The sequence below is a fragment of the Talpa occidentalis genome, unplaced genomic scaffold (assembly GCF_014898055.3).
Source record: "Talpa occidentalis isolate TD23 unplaced genomic scaffold, MPIMG_talOcc4v2.1 talOcc4.16, whole genome shotgun sequence".
NCBI lineage: Eukaryota > Metazoa > Chordata > Mammalia > Eulipotyphla > Talpidae > Talpa > Talpa occidentalis.
Window position 1 is genome coordinate 56,625,981 of NW_023601653.1, and position 26,153 is coordinate 56,652,133.

The window sequence follows — 26,153 nt, forward strand, 5'->3', positions numbered from 1 at the left end:
AACTAGATAAAATTTAAAAAAGGAAGGAGTGGCAGAATTTCTGGAGGCTGATACTTTCTTTAGATGACAGAGACAATTTTCTTTGTCTCCAATCCTCGTTAATATTTCACTGGAAACCATTTTCATTGAAGTGATTCTGAAATTGAATAATTCTGGGGTGATGGACAGAAAAGAACAGGTTGGGGAGTAAATGATTTAATTGAACCAGAGTGCAAAAAGGATGACATGCAAATTTATTTCATGTCATTTTTTTAAAAGACTTATTTATTTATGCATACAAGAACTCGGGTACAGGCCAGAGGTGCAGGAGGGTGAAAGGATTCACCAGAGACAGAGCAGGGAACAGAACAGGCAGACTGACTACTGAAATACACTGCTGAGGGGAGCAGCGGTGAGACAGGAGAGGTCTGCTGTGCCATGTGGGTAGCTCCTTGGCTGGCTGGGGATGGAACCCATGCTGCAGAGGCTGTGGCAACTCCACAGCACTGTGCTTAACCCCCTGTGCCACCAGAGAGGCCCTTGTCATTTTGGAAGGAAGGGCAGGATGAGGAAATTTTCTGGTATACTTATCTCAAATGTTTTGGCAGAGAACATGACAGAACACTGACAGTACATATCACATGAATACTTACATCGATATCTACTTCCTCGGGTCTGTATTTGTACAACGTGCCTCTACATTCATCTTGGGACAGCTATAGGGAAAAATGCCATACAGTAAGTTAAAAAAACTGATATTAAAAGATACATTTATGCAGCCTATAGTTAATAGTTCACATTTACAGAGTAACAAAAATGGAATTTGAATGGTTCTAATACTTTTAGAAGTTTAATTCAAACACAGATTCTTACAAAAGTAGGGAAATACTGAACAGTGATGCAATGTGCAAATACATTGAGAAGGATGTTAAGCTTGTAAAAAAAAATATTAAGCTGGTCAAACAAAATTATACAGTTCCTTATATTGTCCATTTGTAAGACACACAGTATCTCAAAGAAAAATTGACAAATACAATCATAGCAACTGGATTGAATCAAATATTCAAATCAGGCATATTTCAACAGTCAAAACAGCCCTCTAGCGAGCAATGCACACGACCATACAGCTGTGTATGCGGACACTCAAATGCCAACACATCTTAGTCCAGCTTGATTAACAAAACCTAAAACATAATATATACATATAGAGAATATATAAACACACATACACAATAAAGACTTATCTGGTTCTTCTGTCTTAAGAACTAAAAGATAATGAAGGAAAAGGACGGATTTAATTGAAAAGAGGAAAATCATTCAAAACCTCCTAAAACTGAAAGTCTATGTTATAAACGAGGGATAGCTAAGTCTCATAACGTTGATGTGTTCGACACCACTTATTTGATCATATTGTAAGGAATCATCATTTGCTGTATTTAAATATCCTTTCCTCAGCTCCTTTGAAATATCATTTGGTCAAATTTTCACTTCTGAGAGTACTGACCAAGATTTCAATAGCCATCCCAGGTCAGTTACACCACAGGTCACATCAGAGCCTCTGCAGACAATATCACACTATCTTTCCTGTCTTTTGACTTTATATTTACTTGTGAGGCAGTAACAAAAACATAGCAAGAAAAATTTAATTGGGGCTTACTGCATGCATGTTTTACTAAATGGCATATACCATCACTCAAGGTGGGGATGAAAGTGATGTGTCCTAACTGCACTGGAAAATCAAATTTCTTTTATACAAATGCATACAAATGTGTAAGTGATAACTTCATATTCCCTCTCTGCAAATAATGACTCAATCGCTGCATCTTTACAAAGAATCATAAATTAAATAGCAGATAAATTTGAATGGATCTAGGAATGTGGGATCAGGAGGTTAAAAATGTAAGCATTCCAAACATACAACAATAAATCCTGGATTTACGCTGTTCAATTCAAGACATTATTTTCACATATCTCATGCAAATGAACCTGTGACTCTTTAAGGCTATGCACTGTGATTACTAAACCACAAGAATTTCATAGAAATGAGTATTACATGAAAAATGAATTTAATGACAAGTCAGAACACTTCGAAATAAATATCGGCGAATCTGTACTGAGAAGTGTCAATTGTCATTCTAAATTAAAGCACCTAGACCCGAAAGAATTTATATTCCTGCCTGAGAAATGTAAAAGTTTAAAATACTTTGATCCATGATCAAAAATTTGAGACAATGCCCAAATTGAAAATTTCTCATTTATAAAAAATTAAAGATGTAAAGCTTTTAAGATACTATTAAATATTTACTTTACTTAATATTTAAAGTTAAATGCAATACAGCTTTACTAAATGTATGATATGAAAATCATTAGTGGATAATGCTACATCTAGACAAAAACATGAATTGTATCCTATATCCCAGGGCACACAGAAAAAAATACTAGAATTTTAAAAGTAGAAATGGTAATCTGAATATTTAGGACACTGAAAACTATTTTTATTTAGGGAATCCTATTGCATACTCATTTTCATTACCAGTTGGCATATTATAAAAAGTAAAACATGTACTACCGAGGTATAATTTTAGTGTGATATACCCATAGCCATATAATCACATATGAAAGATTTATTTTTTGTATCTCTGGAAAATTGAAACTTTTTAATCAAGTTATTCATTAGATTCCAACTAGCAAATCTTAAATCAATCCATTCCTATATATTGCTTATACCTGTCAGAAAAACACCCCTAAAATCAAGATTATTCCTTAAAAAATTAACTTTTAAGCATGGCCTATTTCCCATTACTGATAAAAAAAATTACTGAGGTTTTTCTTAAGAAAAAAATGCATGTAGCTTATTAAAAGAAGTTTTCTATTTAGTTATTAATATGAAAATCTACTAATTTGTGAATATTCTGGCTAACTAAATATTTGCAAAAAATATTTAATGGTAATACTTCTAACAATTTAAAAATTTATCCTTAGCAAAACAAACAAAAAAGTTCTGGGTTTGAATACCTTTGCATACACTTTGCATACACTTCGCATAGGAAAGCAAAGGAGAAGGGATTATGAATTATGGTGTATTACATAAACCTGAGCCTTGTTCAAACTCTAATCTGAGAAGCTGTTATGAGGACATGTGCTTTGTTTTATTTAATAAGGTATTATTTATTTCATGATATTTTAAAATCCAACTTTCTACAATATCCCTTTTAAATATGTGAATGATACACATATTTTAAAGTATCTGAATACATAAACCAAATGCTAAAAGGATTCCAGGAAAATATATGAAAAATTACACAATATAGTGCATGGGACTAAAAATTTCTTATAGGCTATATTTGCCAATATTAGTCTTATTTTTTAAAGCAATTATTTATCAGGTGATTAATTTCACTGACATTATGTTGTAAAAACAAAAACGCAATTGTGAAAGGTTTAATTAATGCAGAGGAATTTTTCAATTTAATGCTCTGCTATTTATTTTGCATTTGTTTTCGTTTAGTTGTACAATCTTTTTTGGACTAATTTTAATGAAATTACTGTCCAGGTAGTTTCTCAGGGATCCTCTTTCTTCTAAGAAAATGAAAACACAAAGGTCCTCCTGAGAGCAAGTTGCAATGACTGTGATTCAGGATAATAAGTCATAAAATGTTATTTTGCCACTGTATTTTCAGCCACATTTCAGGAATCTAGCAACATAATATTGTAATGCAATGTGAGAAACACAAAGCCAGAAGAGTACACAATATAAGCTTTCATAAAGACTTTCTCTGAATAATATATGGGAAACCACGGGGGAAATATAAGATCAAATTTGAACTCATGTAAATTTACAGAGCTGAAGAAATGTGTCTGAATGGTCACTGATAACTTCAGCATCATCAACCTTGATTACTGATCAATTATAAAAAAGAAAAATCAAACTTGAGCGAAGAGAAAGCCCAGGCTGTAACTATTGGGTTGGTGCATAAGTCATGATGTATTTTTTCTCTGTTTTTCTTAATTTTTCCTACAACCTACTATTATGGGAAATCTGCAAAATGGGGAAAACGAGCTATTACAACAAAATGCCTCTGAGCTCGTGTTCATTCAGCAGTATGTGAGATGACAGATTGACAGCTTCAGATAAGGAAAAGGTATCAATCCCAGAACAGGTGCTCAGGTTCTCAGCATGGCATTCTGGACTGGGGCAAGGTTTTATAATCTGGTCACTCTAAGGACTGAAAGATGCCATTTTTCAAAAAAGTAAAGCTGTTTAACTTTAAATATTTCATATTTAGTTGATCTCTTATTGCAAATTAAAAGCTATGCGTCATCATATCACACCCTTTAAAAGTTTTGAAGACCACTTGGGAATGAGTCACCCTCCCAGTTGTAAGGCCTGTGGCCCCAAGGTGTCTACACCAAGTCATAGGCCTGGGGCCAGCATGAGCTCAAGGTGCTTCTTACCAGGTGCTTTTATGTGTGCTCATCAAAATACACATTCATTTTTCATGTTACTTAACTTTCTTTTTCTGTATGAATTTTAAAATAGTATAACAGGTCATAGGCCACAGTAATTTGAGGGTGTTGGAGTGGAAGAAGCTGATGTTGCAAAACACACAGCTAAGAACATTTAAACCATGAAATACAAAAAAGTTGGGTAGGAATGTATAAAATGACTTCTTTTGCAGATCTGCAGATTACCAAGGTTTCTAAACAAAAGCCAGACAACTCAATGGCACATATTTTGAATTGGGGCAAAAGATGGGTTAAGATCTGACTATCTTGATGACTGCATTGAATTAATCCAAAAATGGCAATCTAGTGAAAATTTTGCAAATGTACTGCAGACCTCCAAGTACATATCAATCAAATACTCTGCACAAAAACTTCAGGAGAATGGCACACTTAATATTCAACAGCAAAATGTTCAGCGAAGCCATGCGAAGGATACTCTGCAGCATCTTGAAAAGCATGGATGAGTTGCGTTTCTCCAGAGACAGAAACAAAAAATGAAATAAGAAAAACACTAATGTTATGAGTAACTCTGAGGATAAACCAAAACTGTCACTGAGGGAATTTGCAGATGATAAAGCAGTATCATTCACTGTCCAAGACCTTACTTGCTGGTACAGTTGGGGTCTTAGCGCCGAGTTCTCAATCATTGTGTGAACCATGGTGATAATAGGTTCATTTTCTTTCATCTATTTCAAATCAGGAGGAGCATACAGCAAACATCAGTTTACAGCATAGCTAGATTTGAAAGACGACACTGTAAATATAGCCTCTACTTTAATATCTTCCTAACAGTGCAGTTGTTTACATTTTACCCAAGGTTGTACAGACTTAATTTATATTAAAGCATTCCAAACAAGCCCTAGATGCTGCAAAACACGGGCAAGGTTATGAATAAAACGTACTGGTGGCAACTACTGCCGCTAGGGTTTACTTGATAGAAATAATTAGCACAGTCGATGAATGAATATTCCTACACATACGTACTAGAATGAGTCAAGGAGAAACTATGCAAACAAAGAAAGCAAGCATCATTTAACTGATTACTTAATTAGTAAAAAAACTTTAAGTGATATCCAGCTCTTTATAAGGTTAGAAAAACTGAGTTCTCTACACATATTAACGTTTTTTATAATAATCATCAATGTATCTTGCCACTTAGATCATCACGTTATTAAAGTTAATCTCAAGACATTTTTATACATCCTATAGTGGCTTTTTTCACAGATGACACCACAGGTAGAACTCTTTTTGGACATGCACGCTAAAACTTACTGAGCAAAGACTCTGAACCTCCCTAGCTTCTAAAAGGTAGAACCCGGGCTTCACATTTCCAGCTGTGTTGTACTTCATTACTGCCTCGAGGGAAATATTTGCTTTAGTAGGCTCTGGACTCAAGAGTTAAGGCATTCAAAAGACAAGCATCCTGAGATGCAGTATGTAAAAGGCCAACCAAGTCTGTTTCATTTGTAAGCAGACAAGTCTTTTATATTTGCAATTTGTGGCATTTATTTCACATAATTTTCAGCCTCTGGGTTGCAGATCTGGCTAAATCTATAAAAGTTTATTAATCTTAAGGTTAATAAACAAGGTGCAAAATAAACCAATGAAGAGTGTAAAAAAAATTATTTTTGGCCAAATTATCAATGTTTCATGTCAATAAAACCTGTTTTAGTTGTCAAATCACAAACCACCTTTGACTGGTTTAACCTACTTTTAAAAAGTTTTATTCAGGCTAAATATTTTTAAACCTGTGTCAATTTTTGAGTATCTTTAAAAAAGGGTAATTTTACTGAAATTAATATATCTTTAGTTGTACAGGTGAAAGGCTTTGAGAAAAGTCTACAACCTTGAAACCACCACCATCTTCATGACACTGGATATTTCCATCTACCTACAGAGTTCTCTTGGGTCCCTTTACCACCAGTCTTCACTTTCCTCTCTCCCAGGTATCACGGGAACTGGTTTCTCTAACTATAAATTCATTTTCTCACTAAAATAATTTGTTAATTGAATTTTTGTTAATTTTTAAAGTACTTGAAACCACTCATCAGTCAAACTCAAATCTCTCCCAGACACTCCAATGTTATTCACAGGGCCAAGATGTTTATAAGTGATAACTAATGTGCATGGAAACAGAGGTGTTCAAATGTAGCCAGGGATCAAGTCTTCACAGTATTAGAAGGAAACTGATTATAGACAACTACAGTTATAAGTTTTTCTTTGGGAGAAAAAAACTTCTATTATAGAAATCAAAGACATCTTTAGATTTCCAAGTACCCTACATGTTTTAAGGGGATGCCAGTTATTTTACCTTAATCAAATGTTGGTCTTAGAATAAACTATAACAACTTTCAGTTTTGGCTTAAACATTTTAAGTGCATTGTCACTCCTTTTGTATAATAAAAATACCCTAAGTCTGTATTTTTTTTTTAAATATTTATTTATACAAGAACCGGGGTACAGGCCAGATGTGCGGGGGGTGAGAGGATTCACAGGAGACAATAAGGGAACAGAACAGGCAGAGTGACAAAATATACTGCTGAGGGGAGCAGCGGGCACGACAGGAGAGGTCTGCCGCGCCATGTGGGACCCTCGCCGGCCGGCCGGGATCAAACCAGCACTGCAGAGGCTGTGGACAGCTTCACATCGCGGCGTTCAACTGCCTGCACCACCAGGGGAGGCCCTGTATTTTTTTATTATTATTATTTGATTTCAATTTTCAAAGCAATCTCATTCATATTTTTTTCAATAAATAGCATGCCATGGAAATTAGAAGAGTATCTGACAGAGATTATGGGGGCTGAGTGGTGCAGGAGCACAGATGTTTAAGACTTAATGAGGATCAGACAATCTTCAAATGTAAAGGATACTCAAGGTCAAATAGCATTGGAAATCCAGTTATACAAATGGGGACTTGGTGTCAAGGGCTAGGTCTGTCAATATGGCTCAGAACTGGAAGTGGTGCTTCAATAGGGTATAGGTGAGTGATTAATGTTCATACTCAAGGCATGAGAAATTTACTTAAAAATGCATTTGAAAAGGGATAAGGGATGACATGGCTTCTACAGAAGGGTAATCAAGGCTGTTCTATGCATGTGCACACAGGGAAGCCATGTTGATGATTTAAAAATGCCTCTTTATATGTCAAAGATCATTAAATACTAGGTCACAGAGAAGGGATTTTTGTAAGGAGAAATTCATGTAGGAACAGAAAAACTGAAAGCAAAATAATGCTTAAAGAGTACAAACTGCTGAGTGTCTAAGATGTCACTTCTGGAACTATTTTTCATTATGAAAAATTTCAAGCATACATGTCAAGTCCTAGAATATTAAAATTAGAAGGCATCCTGGAAGTTGACAGTTAAGTTGTAGCAATAATTTTGAAGAGTGCAACTGTGGGTTGTTATTTTTTGCATTCTCTAAGCTTTTCTCCATTTCCAAGTTTTCTCCACTGAGTATCAGATATTGCTTACCTGTATCCACATCAAAAATGTATTAGAAGAAATCTTAACTCATTTTTTTTTAAAGATTTTATTTATTTATACAAGAACTGGGGTATAGGTCAGGGGCGGGGGAGGGTGGGAGAATTTACCAGAGACAGAGCGGAGAGCAGAACAGGCAAATGGACCGAAGACATTGCTGAGGGGAGCAGTGGGCAAGACAGGAGAGGTCTGCCGTGCCATTTGGGTTTCTCCCTGGCCAGCTGGGAATTGAACCTGCGCAGCAGAGGATGCGGACAGCTTCACAGCACTGCACTCAACCTGCTGCACCATTGGGGAGGACCCTTAACTCATTTTTAAAAGTAAGCTACCTAATGCATTTATAAATACATGTGACTGTCTTGTAACACCTTTCCCCTGCTTTCTATGACTAAAAATCAAAGTTCATGCTTATTTAGACCAGTGGTTCTTCACCCACACTAGAGTCAATTGCAGGGCTTGCAAAGAATACAGACATCCTGGTTTTCAGATATTTCCAATGTGCAACATGAGAATTTTTGATGTAGATGCATCCTTAGGCAAAGGTAACTCTGCTGTTCTTAAGGTGTCAAGGGCAGTGTAATTTGATAATACACTCATGTTCCTTAGTTCGAATATTCCTTAGGACCCCAGCTGGAGAGATGAGATAAGACTCTCTATGGGGGACTCCCTGGTGGCCTAGGGGTTAAAGACTCAGCACTGGCAAGCTGTCGCCAGCCACTGCAGCACAGTTCGATCCCTGGCCCCCGGCTGGCCAGGGAGCTGACCCACATGACACAACAGACCTCTCCTGACTGGCCCGCTGCTCCACACAGCAGTGCTTTTCAGTAGATCTGCCTGTTCTGTTTCCTCTCTCTGGTGAATCCTCTTACCCTCCACACCTCTGGCTGACACGCTAGTTCTTCTATGGAAAAAAAAACAGGGCCTCCCTGCTGGTGCAGGGGTTAAGTCTTATGGCTAGCAAGCTATTGCCAGCCACTGCGGCCTGAATTCTATTCCAGCCAGGGAGCTGACACATGGTGCAGCAGACCTCTTCTGACTCGCCTGCTGCTCCCCTCAGCAATGTATTTCAGAAGCACACAGCAGGGGAGGGGAGGGGTCAAAATAAAATGGGAGGGAAGAGCCCAAGGCACTGGTGATGAACCACAGGTCATGTGGTGGTGGGAGAATTATGGGAACTACACCTGAGGGGAGAAATCAAATATTGTACAAAAATGAACAATGATGTAAGAAGAAAAAATAAAAATAAAAACTGAAACATTAATTGAAAAGTGGGAACAAAAAGACTCCATGGAAAGACACTGGGCCAGTTCAGAACCTGCCTGGCATCACGTCCAGGGCACTCCACGACTGAGCCTGACCTGCCTGACAGTGGCCCTGTACGTGGTGACGCTACACATACACGGCACAGGCACAGTGCTGGCTCCACTGAGGCCGACTCAACACAAAAGCCAGGACCCCACATGGTGGCCTCTGGTTTCTGCTAAAAAATTCTGGCTGAGGGCCTCCCTGGTGGTGCAGGTGGTTGAATGCAGCACTGTGAAGCTATACACAGCCTCTGCAGCACCAGTTCGATCCTGGCCGGCCTCAGAGCAACCCACATGGAGGGCAGACCTCTCCTGTCTCGCCTGCTGCTCCCCTCAGCAGTGTATTTTGTCAGTCTGCCTGTTATGTTCCCCACTCTGTCTCTGGTGAATCCTTTCACCTGCCCGCACCTCTGGCCTGTACCCCAGTTCTTGTATATATAAAAAAAAAAAATTCTGGCTGAACTTTCACTCCTTCCAGATTTACTCAGTTGGAAATACTAGATCTGCTTTACCTCTAAATATGTTCTAGAAAATAGGCCGTTGCACTAAACTACAGCTGAAATCATCTATATTTTAACCCTGAGAAACTTCTCTGTGACTTACAAAAAAAAAAAAAAAAAAAAAAGGCACATTCTCTCTGGCGTTTGCTATGGAAACTCTATAATAAAGTGAATCCAATGACTAAAGCATAATCTAAATGTAATGCTCTATGGGCACCATGGAAGTTCATGCACAAGTTCTTAAGAGGGCCTCCCCGGTGGCACAGCGGGTTGAGCGCAGTGCTGTGAAGCTGTCCGCAGCCTCTGCAGCGCAGGTTTGATTCCTGAATGGCCAGGGAGATAACCACAGGGAGTGGCAGACCGCTCCTGTCTCGCCCACTGCTCCCCTCAGCAGTGTATTTCAGTCAGTCTGCCTGTTCTGCTCCCTGCTCTGTCTCTGGTGAATTCTCTCACCCTTCCGCGCCTCTAGCCTGTACCCCAGTTCTTGTATAACGAAATAAATCTTAAAAAAAAAACAAAAAAACCCCCCAAGTTCTTAAGAAACACAAAGCACAGAACAGGCAGATTGACCGACGTACACTGCTAAGGGGAGCTGTGGGCGAGCCAGGAGAGGTCTGCTGCGCCATGTGGGTAGCTCCCTGGCTGGCTGGGGGTCGAACTTGTGCTGCAGAGGCTGTGGACTGCCTCATAAGTTGTGTCTCAACCCCTTGCACCACCCACTGTCTCTGGTAAATCTTCTCACCCCCTGCACCTATTGCCTGTACTCCAGCTCTTGTAGGCATAAATAAAAAAAAAAATCTCAACAAAAAAAAGAAAGACAAAGCACATCTAAGCAATTCTCGCCAAGTTTGATTACAAGAAGGCTAGACAGCACTGAGGCCTAGGGCAAGCGGAGAGCCCTTAGGGTCACAACAGAATAGGAAAAGCCTTGGAGGAATAGGGAAGGCTCTGGAGATATAAGGGCAACAAATTCCAAAGGGACTAATCAAACACCCCAGTTCTAGGGGCAACAGGACCTTCCAGCATGTTAAGAAAAGTATGCCAAGATAAGGGTTGGAACACAGAGACTTATTTCTGAGCACAGAGATATTTAGGCAGTGGACGAGACCACCAAGACTAACCAATCACAAAGAGACTGGTGGAGCTTTAGAGTAATTAGGGAAAACAGGCATATATTCCCTAGGCATGGCTCCCTTGCCCCTCCCTGGCCTGGTTCCACCAGCCTGGGAGCCCACTTTATTTTTGTTCCTTTTCTCCTTAATAAACCTTTTCTTTCTCCAAACAAATCTGCCTGTTTGCTTGCTTGCCTGAGCGCCAGTGAAGTTCCTGTTGCGGCGTCGTGTGACACCAACCCATGGTGGTCTAGTGGCTGGGACTCAGCACTACCACCTCAGCCTGGGATCCGTTCCTGACATTATGGCATCAGCACTATGACAGTGGTGTAAGCAGCTGACATGATTTATTTTAAGGAATCAGAGCAAGAGAAGGACTGATTAGTACATGGAGAATGTTTAATAGTGTACCTGAAAATGAGTTCAATGCTTTACTTCCTGCCTAAATCCTTTTTTGAAGTAACAATTAACATAGGCTTAGATTTTAGTTAATTGCTAAATTATCAGATGATGATGGCAGGACCATAATTTTATAAAAATAAAGATGAGAATGCATGATTCAGGCCATACACTATTTTCATAATTAACTTCAGCAACAAATGAAAGTAACTTGGAACACCTTGAAAGACACCTAAGTACTGCCAATGTATTTCTGTTTTTAATCAAAGCATTCATTTTTAGTTGATATTTGTGAATCCAAATATTTAGAAAAACTGCCCAGAAAATCTGATATTGAAATCTCCTCAGTTTTGAGGTACACCAGACTGATATTGTAACAGGGTGGTCCCAGGAAAGGGGGAGGTTCCCTGCCCCACCCAAGGGAGGGTGGAGCTGAGCAGGAAGAGAAGAAGCTGCAAGAAGAGACTGAGGAAGGAAGGAAGCAGGATGGAGCCAGGAGACCTGGAAGAGGCGCGTGGAGCCTAGAGACACGTGAAGAAACTGTGCTTGTCTTTTGGTCGTGGACTAGGTGGCACAATGTGGGTGAGACTGTGGGAGGTGACAATGGCAGCTTTTATCTTGATGTTGATTTTGCTCTTTTCCTTCCGGGCTTGTCCAGTTGTTTGTGACCCTTTTCTGTGGGTCCCCACTGGAAGATGCTTTAGACTTGTAGCAGGCTTTGGGGCCTTGTTCTGGGCCAATCCCATATGGATGGACTTTTACCCACGAGGGGACGGGTAACTTTGGGTGCTTCATTTAGAAACTAGACTCTTTGCCTTACCTGTATTGTTTCCTAGTTTTATTAAAGTTCCTTCCCATTAAAGTCTCCTATGTTTTGTGTTGATGCGGCGGATGGCAGAACCCATGTAGAATAAGCAGGTTTGCGGGGTTTGGGCTGCCCCTCTCCCTGTCCTATAACAATAAGAATACTGAGCATCCCTTGATGTCACTGTCAGAAATATCAATTTAGAAACTTGTCACCAAGAAACTGCACTTCCTTGCCTGTGAGAGCTGTCGGCAGCATCCCCAAGTCCCCAGCAGGCAAGCTGGGTGATTTCTAAACACCCTACAGAGCTTTTGTCCTTCACGGATAGTCAATGTAAGACCCATCTCTGTGCTGTCATTTTCCATTTAAATGGAAAATGGACTTTTCCAGAGTTCTTAATGACTTCTTAGGAAAAGGATTTTAAGTTGGGAATCTGTCTTTAACAATAGGAGAGAAAAAAAAAAGCAAAAACATCCACCAAAAACCTTGCTAGTCTGATCACTGAAGAATCTATTTCTCAAGAATGTCCTCCTGTGCCTAGATCAATAAGCTCTAAGACGTGTGGAAAAATGTAAAAGCTAAAGAATTGGACATGCCCAGGGCGAAGCTTTGAGGAATGCCAGGATCTTTAGAAGCTGGTCATTTAGCTCTTGACAATGTAAATGCCTTCCAGCTCACTTGAGATTCTGCTTGAAGTCCAAGGACCTGAGATTGAAGGGTATGACTACCTATTGAAACTTCTCATTGTTTAATAGGAATCTGGGAAATCTGAAGTGACTTTTTTAATAGAAAGATGTAAATAAGTCTCTTTACAACAGATGAGCCGAAGTATGGAGGTCTATTACTTTTGAAATTTTAAAGCAGGGTGAATAAATCACCCCTGCTGTATGCTTTTCCTAAAAGTAAAGCTTTGGGAAAGTATTGTAATTTATTCAGTAGAATCAATGGTAGTTTAAAAGATGTAGGAAGTCTATATACCATGCCTCATCCCTCCCAACCCCTTTTCGCAGAGAAAGGTAGATTTAAACAACAACAACAACAACAAATTAGGACAACACAGAAGTGAATTGTATTTGACATTCCTTTAAAAGGAAAACATTTCTAAATGGGTTGATGCAGTGAGTATAGGCTTCAGGAAAAAAATTTAAGATGAGACCCATTTTTGAAACATGGTGGAAATGTGAAAAATCCCTGGACGCAGCAGAACAAAGGGAAGGTAATCAATCTCTAGACTCACAACCTCGCTTAAACTGCTCAGTTTTTAGAGCTGCCATTTTGGAACAGAGGCCTGTGGTTTCCCTGGAAGCTGACTTGGAAGGCCCGGTCACCTCTTTTCATCTGAGTGTCTTTTAAGTATTTTTTGAAATTAAAATTCTCTTGGCTATAGGACAAATTCGACAGATCTGATTTTTACCTTAGTGGCTTAATATGTTTTCCTTGTTTGATGACCCTTTCTTGTCTAACGCTGCTGCCATCTGTATTCCTGGCGCTCACGGGCAACAGAAATACTGAATATTTAAAAAACTCAAATCCATTTGTGATAATGCTTTGTCATCATTTTAAAGTACAGAACATTCCAAAAGGGGAAACCTCACATCCCTGTTAGTAAAAGACACTTATTCTTGTTATGGCTAAATCTACTCTAAAGTATATGTGAGTTTAAATCAAAACTAAGATTCTTTCTAGACACAAGAATCTGGGTTTTAATAATAATAATAACTGTATTCTAATTGAGTTATTATTGGCATCAAGCAGCAGAATTATTACCATGAATTCAAAGATTCATCAGCTTGGGGCCTCCCCAGTGGCGCAGCAGTTGAGCGCTGGGTTGCGAAGCTGCCTGCAGCCTCTGCAGTGCCGGTTCGATCCCCAGCTGCTCCCCGGCCACTGGAGGAGGGTCCCACATGGCGCGCAGACCTCTCCTGCCTCCCGCTGCTCCCCTCAGCAGTGTACTTCGGTCCTTCTGCCTGCTCTGCTCCCCGCTCTGGCTCTGGTGAATTCTCTCACCCCCCCCGCCCCCGTACTTCTGACTGTACCCAGTGCTTATATAAATAAATTAATAAATCCTTAAATAAATAAATAAATAATAAATCTTTAGGGGAAAAAAAAACCAACACAAAGATTCATCAGCTTGTTTTAGCTACATAATAACACCCTTAGGTCAATCCTAAAAATGTTTTTTGGCATTTATGCTCAACTTTATTTCCTTCCTGGGCTTTGAAAATCATTTAAAGGAGTCTACTTTGTAATACTGGTCTTACACTGAGCTCCATAAATCTTTGCTGAATGAACTTTATAAAAAAATTTAAGTAAGAAGGAAAAAAAAACTATAACAACTGCACTACAAAAGATTGACTTTTGGGCCTCCTTGGTGGCACAGAGGTTAAAGACAGCGCTATCAAGCTATTGCTAGCCACTGCAGCAAGTTTGATCCCCAGCCAGAGAGTCAACCCACATGGTGCAGCAGACCTCTCCTGTCTCGCTCGCTGCTCCCCGCAGCAGTGTATTTCAGTAGATCTGCTTGCTCTGCACCCTACTTTTCCTCTGGTGAATCCTCTCACCTCCTGCACCTTTGGCCTGTACCCCAGTTCTCGTATGAATAAATCTTAAAAAAAAAAAAAAAAAAAAGATTTGACTTGTAAATACAAAATAGAATGGTATAAATATTAAGCCTTTTAGGAGGACTGGGGAAATTTTGTTTTCATTTACCTGTCTGTTAGCTAGGAAAACAACTAGTACCTAACCAGGAGCTGATGTTCCTCAGGTTATAAAGATCAGCAACCTGAAACAAAACTAATCTATGAAGGAAATTATATATATGCGTGTGTGTGTGTGCATGCACGTGTGTATTTAAAGGAAAGAAAATTCATGAATACAAATATTCAATCCAGCCTTGCGATTGGGGGTAAGTCGTGTAACCTGTTAGAATTTCTGACTCACATGCTGTGAGCCTATGTACAGAAGCACCAGGGATAACCCATATGACAGCAATTTGTAAACTGTAAAGCACTACATAAGCTGTTGGCGTGGATGGGCACTGGACAGGTGCACTAAGCAGAGAATGGCATGTGTCTAAAGTATCTGAGAAACAGTGAATCACTGGCTGGAGGGATGGGCATGCAGGGGAGGAGTGGCTCACAGTGGAGTGTGGGGAGTGAGGGCTTGAGTGACAAACCCAGAAGGCACCTTATTTTGCAGGAAACAGGGAATTTGTGAAATTTCCTGAGATAGTTGAAAGACATAATTTGGCACGTGCTTTCAGATTTGGTGCATAAACAGTAATGAGGAACTTAGTGAGGTCACAGTGGCCTCAAATTATATTGACTAAACCCCATGCAAGTATAACATCAATGCTTTAAAAAAACTGCTCAGCTTGTTCAATATTATCTCACAAATTTCCCATTTTTCAGTTAAGAGTACCTTTAACTCTACTTTTAAGTTATTATTAACTAATATGTGCTAGTGATGGGCAAAATTTTAGAGTATAGTTCAATTCCAGGAGGTTTAATGCTACCACTTTTATAAATTTGGGCAATCTCATCCCCAGCACGGGGGAGCAGCAGGCAAGATGCCAATGACTGTCACACCATGGGCCCTCTTAGTGGCTGTTTGCTTTTCTTTCCATCCACCAAGCGATTTGACTGTGAGAACCTGATCTCAGGCTGTCCCAGCCAGAGGTGGAGAAAGAGACTGGGTTTCACCTTCCTATTTTCTCTTTGGGGTTTAAAGCACTTCAAGTTCTAGGTGTAAGCAAAAAACTAGAGGCCCTCCTTCCATGGGCTCCCTCATGGATGACGTGGTATTCAACAACTATTTGCTACATTAGTGAGGTGGAAGGAGACCAAGACTTCAAACCATTTTTGCCTTTAGTTTTCTGGTCAGTCACTTTGTACATGGGACAAAAGTTTGCATGACCTTGCATGACTAGAGAACTAGCTTCAAGGGCCAACCCTCTGTTAATGGAAGATGAGTCATGACAAACTCTTTTCTTTTCTGCTGTTTGGTTGAGTGATTCTGCCATATTTCTATTCATTTCTCAATAAGCATTGCTCAGATGAGGCCTGAGCTGTCTGTGACAGCTGACAACACATTCTCTCTCTCCCAGCTCTCTCTTCACTCCTATATTGACACCTTGGTATTGAAGGTGCTCAGAACAGGTCTCCTAAAGACCTGCCATTATGGCATGAGGACTATTTTGAGCTGAGGTCAATGTGGTATGAAGAATAAAATTGGGATTATTAACCAGATTTAGGATTATCTCCAGAAATAACCTTTCTTGCCTTCAAACATTTTATATATTTGCACTTGTTTACAAGTCACTTTACACGTCAACACGGCACAGGATTCACTTGTCCTCCACCAGAGCTTTAGTGTCAACACCCTATCACTCCAGTTTACTACTATCACCTTCACAAAGTCTCAGAGTTATTTTTGTTGTGTTTTACCATCCAGAAATAAGCTATCAGAGGGAAACTATCTCTATATTCAGCAGGGCAAACATCTAATCACTAGAACATGTGATCTGTTCAACTTGGGAAGACATCCCCACCCCCACCTTCTCTCAATGAAGTACCAGGGCATTAGTCCATTCCTTATCTCAGGATATAGATCTTCAAACTCCTTGCTTCCTCCCAAAGCAGAATCCTCACCTTCCATATAGATTTCCTGTACATTTGTTTTGAACTTGACTGTTTTTCTCCTGCTAATCTGTTTGATGCTGCTGTATTATTTGACCAGCCCAAGAAGAACCTAGAGGGGTTGGGTAAAATTTCCCCTCTGACCCTACAGTATTACTTTCCCAAGTAAATATCCTACTAACAAGCTGACACCAGGGAAGCCCACACTACAGGCTCTGCTTTCTAGGACAAACATGAGAATCATGGTAATAATGTATAAGCACTACACAGGCCAACAGGTCAGAGTACTGACACACATATATTAAGCCTTTGCACATTCTAAATTCTAATTTACCCATTGTCCATTTAAGTTTCTTAGAGTCTTGTCATTGCAATCTCATATGCTGCTTGAGAATTTTCTGAGTTTCACTCACCTCTCCCCACTTTTATGATGAAATATTCAGAGGGAGGGAAAGAAAGTAGGGTGTGAGAGACATAAGAAACAGGATTGGTTTTTAATAGCCTGGCATAAGAAAACAGAAATTCTGCACCATGTAACTAGTTTGGGTTAGTTAAGTGTTAAATACCAGACTTTCAATCTTCCAGTTTCCTTAGTTTGCTTTTTTCCAAATGCCTATTCTATAGCGCCCCAGAAACATTACTTCTTCTAACTCTCAATCATCCCTAAAATAGAAGCTCCAGGACCCCTTGAAATATTAGTGAAAATGGGATCTTGCTTTATAGTTCAATAGAATGAAGTTGCTGAATTGACATGAACAATGAAAGCCATCAAGAATCTTTTCAATCATCTTGTTAGCATTTCTTCCCTTATAGGGAAGCTGTCTTTCAAGAACACAAAGAACAAACTGCAAAAAAGTACTCTTGGATTTTTACCTTGAATGGTTTCAGTACCAATTATATACACCCAGTTAATTGTTCCTTTTTTGCATTTTCCATGGCATACTTATGTTTAAAAGTGGTCAGAGTTCCTGTCTGCATAGTTTTTTCTTTGTGGTTTCTTGAAAGGATATAGAAAACACACTGGTGAGAAAGGTCCACAGCAGTCCATGACAGAAACCCAGAATTCTTCCACAAGTCAGTAGTACTTTTAGCACAGAGTTCATGAAATACTTTTATAAAAAGAATTGCATCATAAAATCTGAATGCTACCATAAAACATTTGTATGTTAGAGAGTTTGGTTTATTCTTTAAGATGTTTTTGAAGCATTAAACAAAAATAATTTTTTAATCCTCCCTATAAGCATTTAAAATGCACTAATAATATGAGAGGTTTAGCTATTGATTCTTACAAACCTTAAACATTTTCATGCAAACAAGAACACCACAGAGATGCCTCAGCTGTATTTTTCTTTTACTGTAGGATGGCAAACTGGCTTGTCATGGGAAACCTCTAGCTTTTCAATGAGAATTTGAGGGTAAGTTCCTTTAGACATCTGGTATTAAAGAATATTCTATCTGAAGCTATATTTAGAAATGACTTAAGTATGTTCTAGCTGGGGGGAGACAGCTCCAGCTGGGTAAAAGCAAATGAATTTCATTAAATTACTGTAGCAGAGGCAGATTCTTTTTACAAAGGACTTCTGAGCACACTGGGAATAGGCAACCCCGAGCTGAATTGTAGTTGATAGAACTATGTCCCTCCTTTCCATTCTCACACAGATGTTTCTGATGCAATTAAACACAATGACTTTTGAAGGGAGAAGGGTAAAGGCAGACTCATAATTTTAAGAGCAGTCTGTGAAATCACATTTAATATTAGAGTACGATTTTAATTTAAAAGATGCAAACAAACAAACAACCTGCTGCAGCGCCAGTGAAAATAAAACTCGAACTTGTGGAAGACCAAAGCCATTTTTGTAGCAGTCTTCTCACAGGAGGTGGCTAAGACTGACGTGGTATAATGGGGGGGGGGGGGCATGAAGGGGAAGAGGCTTGGTATGTGCTCAGTTTGCCCACAAGGGGGCGGCATGCCTACAAAAGACTGGGAAGCACTGCTCTAAGTCTCAAGAGCCTCTGTTCATCCCTACCTACCTACTTATCCCTTAGTTCTTCTCATCTCATCTTCTGTCATCACTGCCTACATGGAGAGCCGGCAGGCAGGTCTCAGGAAGAAGGAAAAGGGGACATCATCTAAATTCCCTCATAACACTTCTTCAATCACTATTAGGGAAAGTTAGAGAAAAAGCAAATGAGGAAGAAAGCAACAAATGGAGGGAAGAACTAAAATAGGGACGGGATCAAGTTCCAGTTTCCCCAATTCTATTAATCTTCCCTTCATGACTGATCACCAAAGCTCTAGCTTTTGTTACTAGTTCCTCTCTAGCTCCTGGCCTAGCTGCTACAATCCCAACTTCATTCTGTTGCTGGATCAACAACTACATATTGGGAAGAAGCTGTGTGACAAGATGAAGTCCCCACTCCCAGGGCTAGCCTTGCTGAAGAAGAAATTCATGTCCCTCAGATACCAGCCTGGCTGCCTTAACATAGTTCCTCAGAGATGTTTTCTTTAATGTAGACTGAGGGTGTCTGATCCTGTTAGTCCAGTTTGTAAGTTTACTGCTCTGCTAAATACAGTCTTCCGTGGTCTGGTTTGGGATTTAACAACACTTATTAGCTAGCTAAGGGTTCAGGAACCAAAACAACCAGTATGCCCTGTTTGTGTCTTAGAGTGAAATCCAGAAGGCTGACTACACTAAGCTTCATGGGAACCTGTTACTGCAATTTTACACAAATGGTTTACAATTGGTTCTATGGAAACATCTGGAAGTTTTAATCATCAAAAAGTTTTTCAGCAGGGCCATGTTGTTCAAAACTCATACTTAACCTACTCTGTTCTGAAAAGAGAACAGAATGCATTAAGATACTCTCTTTTCAAAGAACTGCAATAGGACACTATTCTTGAGAGGGGAAGATAACACCGTAATAGCTAATACTCTTGAATTTACTTCTCTGGCAAGTCAGAGTCACTGAAGATTTTACTGCTGTTTTCTCCTCCTCTCTTTTCTATATTCTGTTCAACAGAGGAGTAAATAAGGAAAGAGCTAATAAATGTCCAATCCACTCTGCAGCTATGTTTTAGGTTGCAAGTTCAAAAACTTTCAGTTTTTGATTTTCAATCAAAACTTTCTCTAATATTCAGTGATAAGTAAGTAAACTGAGTAAGAAGAAATGAGCTATTGACACAATGTATTAGTTCATTTTCTGCAGAGAACCTGTAAGAGGTATATAAGATATCCGCTAGGATTATTGTATGTCCACAGGCAATACTTTGGGACTATCTTGTCTTAAAACTCTCAGAAATGATAAACCCAGGTCTGCCTTAATAAATGTTGACTTTGAATGGTTTACTAATTAGGAAAAAAAGCATAAACAGACCGTAATAGTGTGCTTCAAAATTGAAACAAAAAGCAGAAGAAATCCCTACTATATAATCAGTCTAGCTTTTGTTATTTTATAAAATGACTACACAATTCACTCTCATAATGGTGACACTAAGAAATCAAATTATTTTGCTGTAGGCACCAGAAGTCATGATTTTTGAATGGACTGCGTAATATGTAAATCTTTAGAATTTCAGATAAGGCATTTTCTTGTTTTAAGTAGTATGGTAAAAAATAAAAAGAAATGAATTTGCCTCTGAAGCAACTCAGAGGCTACCCTTAGGTTCAATTTTTCATGAACAATGAAAGGTATTAAGAGAATTTAAATCAATTAAAAATTTTCTTTTGACAACTGTGGTATGTGACACGGAGCGGGACTGTATTTGGTTGCTGGCCTTAGGCTATTAGGATGATTTATTTGAGCAAGCAAAATAAGTATTGAAAGTATCAACCAGTACACATTCACATTTATTGTGATATATGGTAAAAAAAAAAAAAAAAGACCAGAGCCTTTTCCTCTGACTTTAAGTTTTTAAAATCTACCTTCCCATTTTAGTTATATAAAATTAATTAATTCAATTGATAAACCCAGGCAACCAATCATGCCTATGAACACAACAGACCTGGTAATCTAATCTAGGTTACTGGCAGTAACAAGATTAAAAGCTGGAAATGTTTGAGCTTTAAACTTACTGAAAAATTGACATTAAAAATGTCATGAAATAAAATTCAAATAAAAAAATCTCATTTTACAATTTAAACTTATGAACAATTTAAAATATAGCTTAATAATCGAACTATGGAAATAAAATATAGGGTAGTTCAAAAGTAAATATTTCATTTATCATAAATGCAATTATTTGAAACCACAAAAAATTCTGATTTATTTAAAGAGAGATTTTTCTTTAGGAAACCTCAAGGATATATGTATGTTATGTGTATTATAGATTGGCATACTTGAATTTCTAGACAAAGTTCCCACCATGTTTTGACACCATATCTAATTATTATCTAAAAATGGCCCCAATTTTTGACATCAGAAATAGTCTAATTACAAGGTACATATACATTGAAAACAGGCGAATTCTGTAATTGTCATTGTCACAAAATTTAAAAATTGGAATAATATCACATTTTTTGAGAACGCAAATTAAAAAAAGGTGACTTTCTAGAAACTCTGCTGCCAGATCAAGAGACTAGAGGATCGTTAAGAAGTTGGGATATTCTGGAAGTCACCTGTGGAACCATTGGCGTACAGCAGTGGGACAGACCCATCAGCACATGTGTGTGTGAGGGAGTCACAGCCCGTTCCGTTGGCAGGATCTGTGGGCACGAGCAAGGCAGCTGGCGAGAAGCATCTTCACAAAGTGTGGTATTTCTGACAGTTACCTGTTCTTTCGTAAGATTTTCTAAAGTTCTATGTCTTCCATGCCCATCATGATTTATTGAGGAGTGTAATAAACCACAATAAACTAGGTTTATTCCCAGAAATTCTGCATAATTTCAGATTCACACTTAAAATCACTTAAGTCCAACTTTTGTAATATCTCATTGCTTTTTGAGCTACTGACAAAGGAGCTTGTAAGAAAGCTGTTCCCCATGCAATCTCAGAAGCTCCGTGGCAGTATGGAATTGTGGGAAAACTATGTCACTATTTTATTGGCTAACGTGTTTTTACTAGATAGCTTTCATGTTGACATGGTCACATGTCAACAGCAGCAGTCTCTGGAGAGAAGATATGAATTTGATTCAGGAAATGCTGACTTCTAAAGCCTTGCAACAAGCAAAATCATGATGAAAACATTTTGTGGGAAAATGAATTATATGTTGACAAGTGTATATTTCTTTTCAAGATTAAAATAAAAGTGACTTGCCATCTTTTAAAGGGTTGTCCTAATGCAAAAATCCCTCTTTAAACGTAACTAATTTAAAGTACTACATTATCCTGTTACAAGCAGCAAATATAAATATGTAAACATTTGTCTTACAGCATTTTCCACAGTAATCTTTTTCATTTGATAAAATATTTAAGTTTGAACATTACAACTGATATATAAAAATTAATTTGCATAAAAATAGCACATTCATGGGAAAAATTCTATGTTTAAGAATTTCATCAGAACTAAAATATGGGCATGTCAGTTCCTGCTCACAAATTTTTAACATTCACCTTAATCAACCACACTCACTGGCACCACTAGGACTAGAGCTGAGGAAGGACCCACCCCTAGGAGGAGAGGGGGAACAGGGAACAGGGGCACTGTTAAAAAAGATGCCCGTGGCACATTTCATCTTGGGGACAGCCACTGGGTCTACACATTGACCTCCTAACAAGGCATTTGCATTGTGGGGACAGTTTCCTTCATTAGGTCAACTCCAAGCTTAGATGAGCCTTAACAGGGAGGAGTTTCCTTGGGATAAGAAAAAACATAGGGGAGTTGCAGCTGACTCAGCCTTTGCACCCAACCTCTCACCTCCACAACTGCTCTTCCACCTGCTATTATGCTGTTCCTGAGACCTCCTCCCCACATCCCCCCTTGGGTATTTCTTAGTCTGTCACTTATAACCATCAAACTAATTCAAAATGACTGAAAAATCTGAATGGCCTGAAAAACTGTCCTATATCTAAAGGTTGTACTAGGTATTAAGTAAGAAAATTCCACAAATCCCACCTGATGATCCAAATATATGGTGTTCCTTTGAAGATGATGTGAAAGAATTTCATTCTAGTAGGCATCAAGAAACAATGGGATAGAGAGAGGGTGCAGAATTCATGAAAAGGTCATTTTAGAATAAGAAAAACAGGTAGTTCACCCAAGTTTTTATGTTACAGTACATGACAACTCTCACACACATGCTCCCTGCAAAGGGGTACAAATGATGTGTCAAATTATTGCAAAATTAAACTTAGCTTTGTAAGAAATTAAATAGACATGCAAATAAGCTGGAATATTAAGCAAAAAAAAAAAAAATCCCTTCAAATGGCTTTAGCAGTTTCATGTTAGTAGAAGCTTTACACGTTCATTCTGTTCTGCAATAAAGTATGACTGAGTTTTCCCATATACGAGAGGCCATTAAACCCTTTGAGAAATGTTTACATGTTCCTTCTTTTAATCAAGGACAAAAGAAATATCTGCAAACTAGATGTTGAAAACGTCATTAATTTTAAAACTATAATCAATTTTCAACGTATTACTTTACTGGCAATTATAGGATTTTGCAGTGTCTGTTTTACCAGATGTGGAATTTACAGCGATTGGTGAGAAATTGCATGCATTTCCTTCCTCACAACCCCAAGTGGGTGAGTGGGAGGCTAAGAGGAAATGCATCATCCCTGTATCTTCTGTCCAGCCTGAGTAAACCAGTGAATTCTCAAAGGGTCAGTAGGCAATCAGGGCTCCGGCAGGGATAGTATGGGGCATGCTCAGCACTAATGACACCAACTGGACGCATTAATGAGTGGCTGAAAATTAATGGCATACACACAGACAAGCGTCTTCATAGCTGACCTTTGGGCTGTGGGCCTCAAGTTTCAGCTGCATGAGCTGCGCTAAGGTGTGCTCCCGGATACTACTCAGCTCAGCCTGCTGCCGTCTCAGCTTTATCAGCAGCAGTGTAAGCTCCTCTGGCTGAAGCAGTGCAATTTAAGAATCCAAACAGTGGAAAACAGATTAATTGTTGTCTTAAGTGACAGATATTAAACCAAGATGTCTTGGCAAGTTTGCTCTTATTGTTGACATCAAGCACAGTGCTCAAGCACTATGCTGATAGGTCTATATAAATGCAAAGACATCTAGGGAGACAGAAGGAACACTGTTACTTTAAGGACACTGCAAAACCACAGCATACCACAGCATGTTCTCAGAACTTGCGAGTGGGTATTCAAAAGTTAAGTCTAAAAAGCACAATGCAACACACCACTGTAAAGGTTTGTCCCTAAACCCTACTGAAAAGATGATTAAAAGAGATGCTTAAATATGACACCTAAGACTTCTACAGCAAGGGAACAACACCTGCAAGCCCCGCGCTGTCAGGGGACAGAAGGTAGGTAGAGAGGACTCAAGTTCATGGACAACTTCTTCAAATTAGGGAGCTCAGAGCCTGGGGCCTATTCATTGCTTCCCGGTTCTACTTTTACTTTATTTTTAACATTTTAAAAGGACAGGTTTATTACCAAAAGGAGAAAGAAAGGAGGAGGGGGGGGAGGGAGAGAGAGAGAGAGAGAGAGAGAGAGAGAGAGAGAGAGAGAGACATGCATAGATACAGATGGGCAGTTTGGGGACAAGAGCTGCTCACTTGTACTTTTAAATGCCACTGATGGTGCTTCCCTGGGATATTGTATATGACCGAGAGATGAGTTGTTATTTTTTAAGGAGCAACTGTATTGAATACACAGAAAGTTCACATCGTTCCTCACTCTGGGGGGAGAAGAGAGAGCCTTTTGTTTCCTGACCAGTTACTATGATCGCTAAGGGAAACACATTTTCAAAGGCAGGGGAAATTCCTCAACAGGCCAATCTGATATATTTTTCTTTGCTAGAAACGCAGTAAAGTATGGTCACAGGCAGTTTTACAGGCCATAAAACACCACTGGTGCTTCTCTGGACCCTGCTATGATTCAAGGCTGCAGACAGGCCAGAGGGAGCTGCTCCTCAGTAAGGGCTGCCCTGCTCTTCAAGCTTCTAGACTGGAACGTGCCCTTGAGGCTGATTTGTTTTGCCTCCACCACAACACCTCCCTAGCGCTCTCTTGCTCACTGCCTGTTGCTTTGTTTTTATACAATTTTTAAGGGCTGGAAAGAATTTTTAATTGTTACTTGAAGTTCTATTGAGATCATTGCCTTCAATATGAGATAAGATGTCCATAGTAAACCACACTTACAACTGCATCCTTTAGGTGAAACTGACTATATACATCAGACACTGGTCTTTTATATTAAACCGTCAAAGAATGTGTGTGAGAGACTTTATAGGAGAAATAGCATGGCAAAAATTAGCTTCTGCTGTCAGGCTGGGTAACCCTCTGACCTACTGAGGGCAGAGCAGTTCATGTTTTAGGATCACATTAAGCTCTTGAGGTATTGCCAGAAAGAAAGGTAGGGTGGAGTCAGAAATTAGGATAGCCTACAACTCAGAATGGTATTTGACAGAAACCTAAAAGGAGAACTCTTAAAACTCCCATTTATTATTTATGGAGTTAAAAAAATAGTTTTTAAAAGGGATAGAAGGTTCTAGGAAGTTTACTAGACCTGTACATTTTGAGGTGAAATAATGAGGCACATTTGACTACCACCAAAAGTAGGAGAGGTGGTTAAGTACATTTTACCCAAATATCCACTAGAGGGAGCAAGTACAAAATTTTATAATACAACATTTAGTATTGTCTTATGATTACCTGTTTGTCAGACCTAGAAGTAATTCAAAATTCCAACACTGAAAAGTTTTTTAGTTTTAGTCAAGCAATGTCTATATAACACTTAATCAATAAATCGCAAGTTGTTTAATGCCCAGAAATATTTTCTTAAATCTAAGTTTGTAAGAGATGAAAGAAGAAATAAAGGAATGTCTGCAAAACACACATAGGAACAAATTGTTTTGATTACTGCAAGAAGAGAATTTTAAATAGAGAACTGATATTAAGGTTCTCAAATCACATCTTCAGTAAAATGGACACTACCTACTGATACTAAAGCATAGTTTCCCTGGTAAAGGATGGATTAAAATAAGATAATGCAAAGTACTCCTTTCTCTTTAAAATGAAGAGAAATAGTGTTCTGGTAATTTAATTCCTTTGTGATTTGAACGTGACACTGACAATGAAAAAGGTAAGGAAGGACAAATATTGGCTGAACCTAGTATTTTTAGTCTTTTCTGCATAAATAGAAAAACCAGCTTGTTTGACTCTCTAAATTAATCTATATAAAAACCCACATGAGAAACTTCTTGGTAGGCCTGTAGTTTGACTACACACGCTTGCTTGCTGGATCTGATCCACTTATTCAAAGGATGAGGGAGTTAACAGCAAAGTAAAGAAACCCACTCAGGTTAGA

At 38.8% G+C, this 26,153-nt stretch overlaps 1 protein-coding gene across 6 annotated transcripts in view; it reads right to left on the reverse strand.

Annotated features, from left to right (window-relative positions):
- PLEKHA5 (pleckstrin homology domain containing A5) overlaps positions 1-26,153 on the reverse strand; it is a 234,024-nt gene that overhangs the window by 38,572 nt on the left and 169,299 nt on the right. For 5 of the 6 annotated variants that reach the window (XM_054696409.1, XM_054696408.1, XM_054696410.1 and 2 more), the window contains one exon: positions 633-695. In XM_054696409.1, the coding sequence (XP_054552384.1) occupies positions 633-695 (63 nt within the window). Of the gene's footprint in view, positions 1-632; positions 696-1,208; positions 1,245-5,090; positions 5,172-22,776; positions 22,831-23,613; positions 23,734-26,153 lie in introns of all 6 variants that reach the window. The other variant, XM_054696411.1, reaches the window with a different exon arrangement.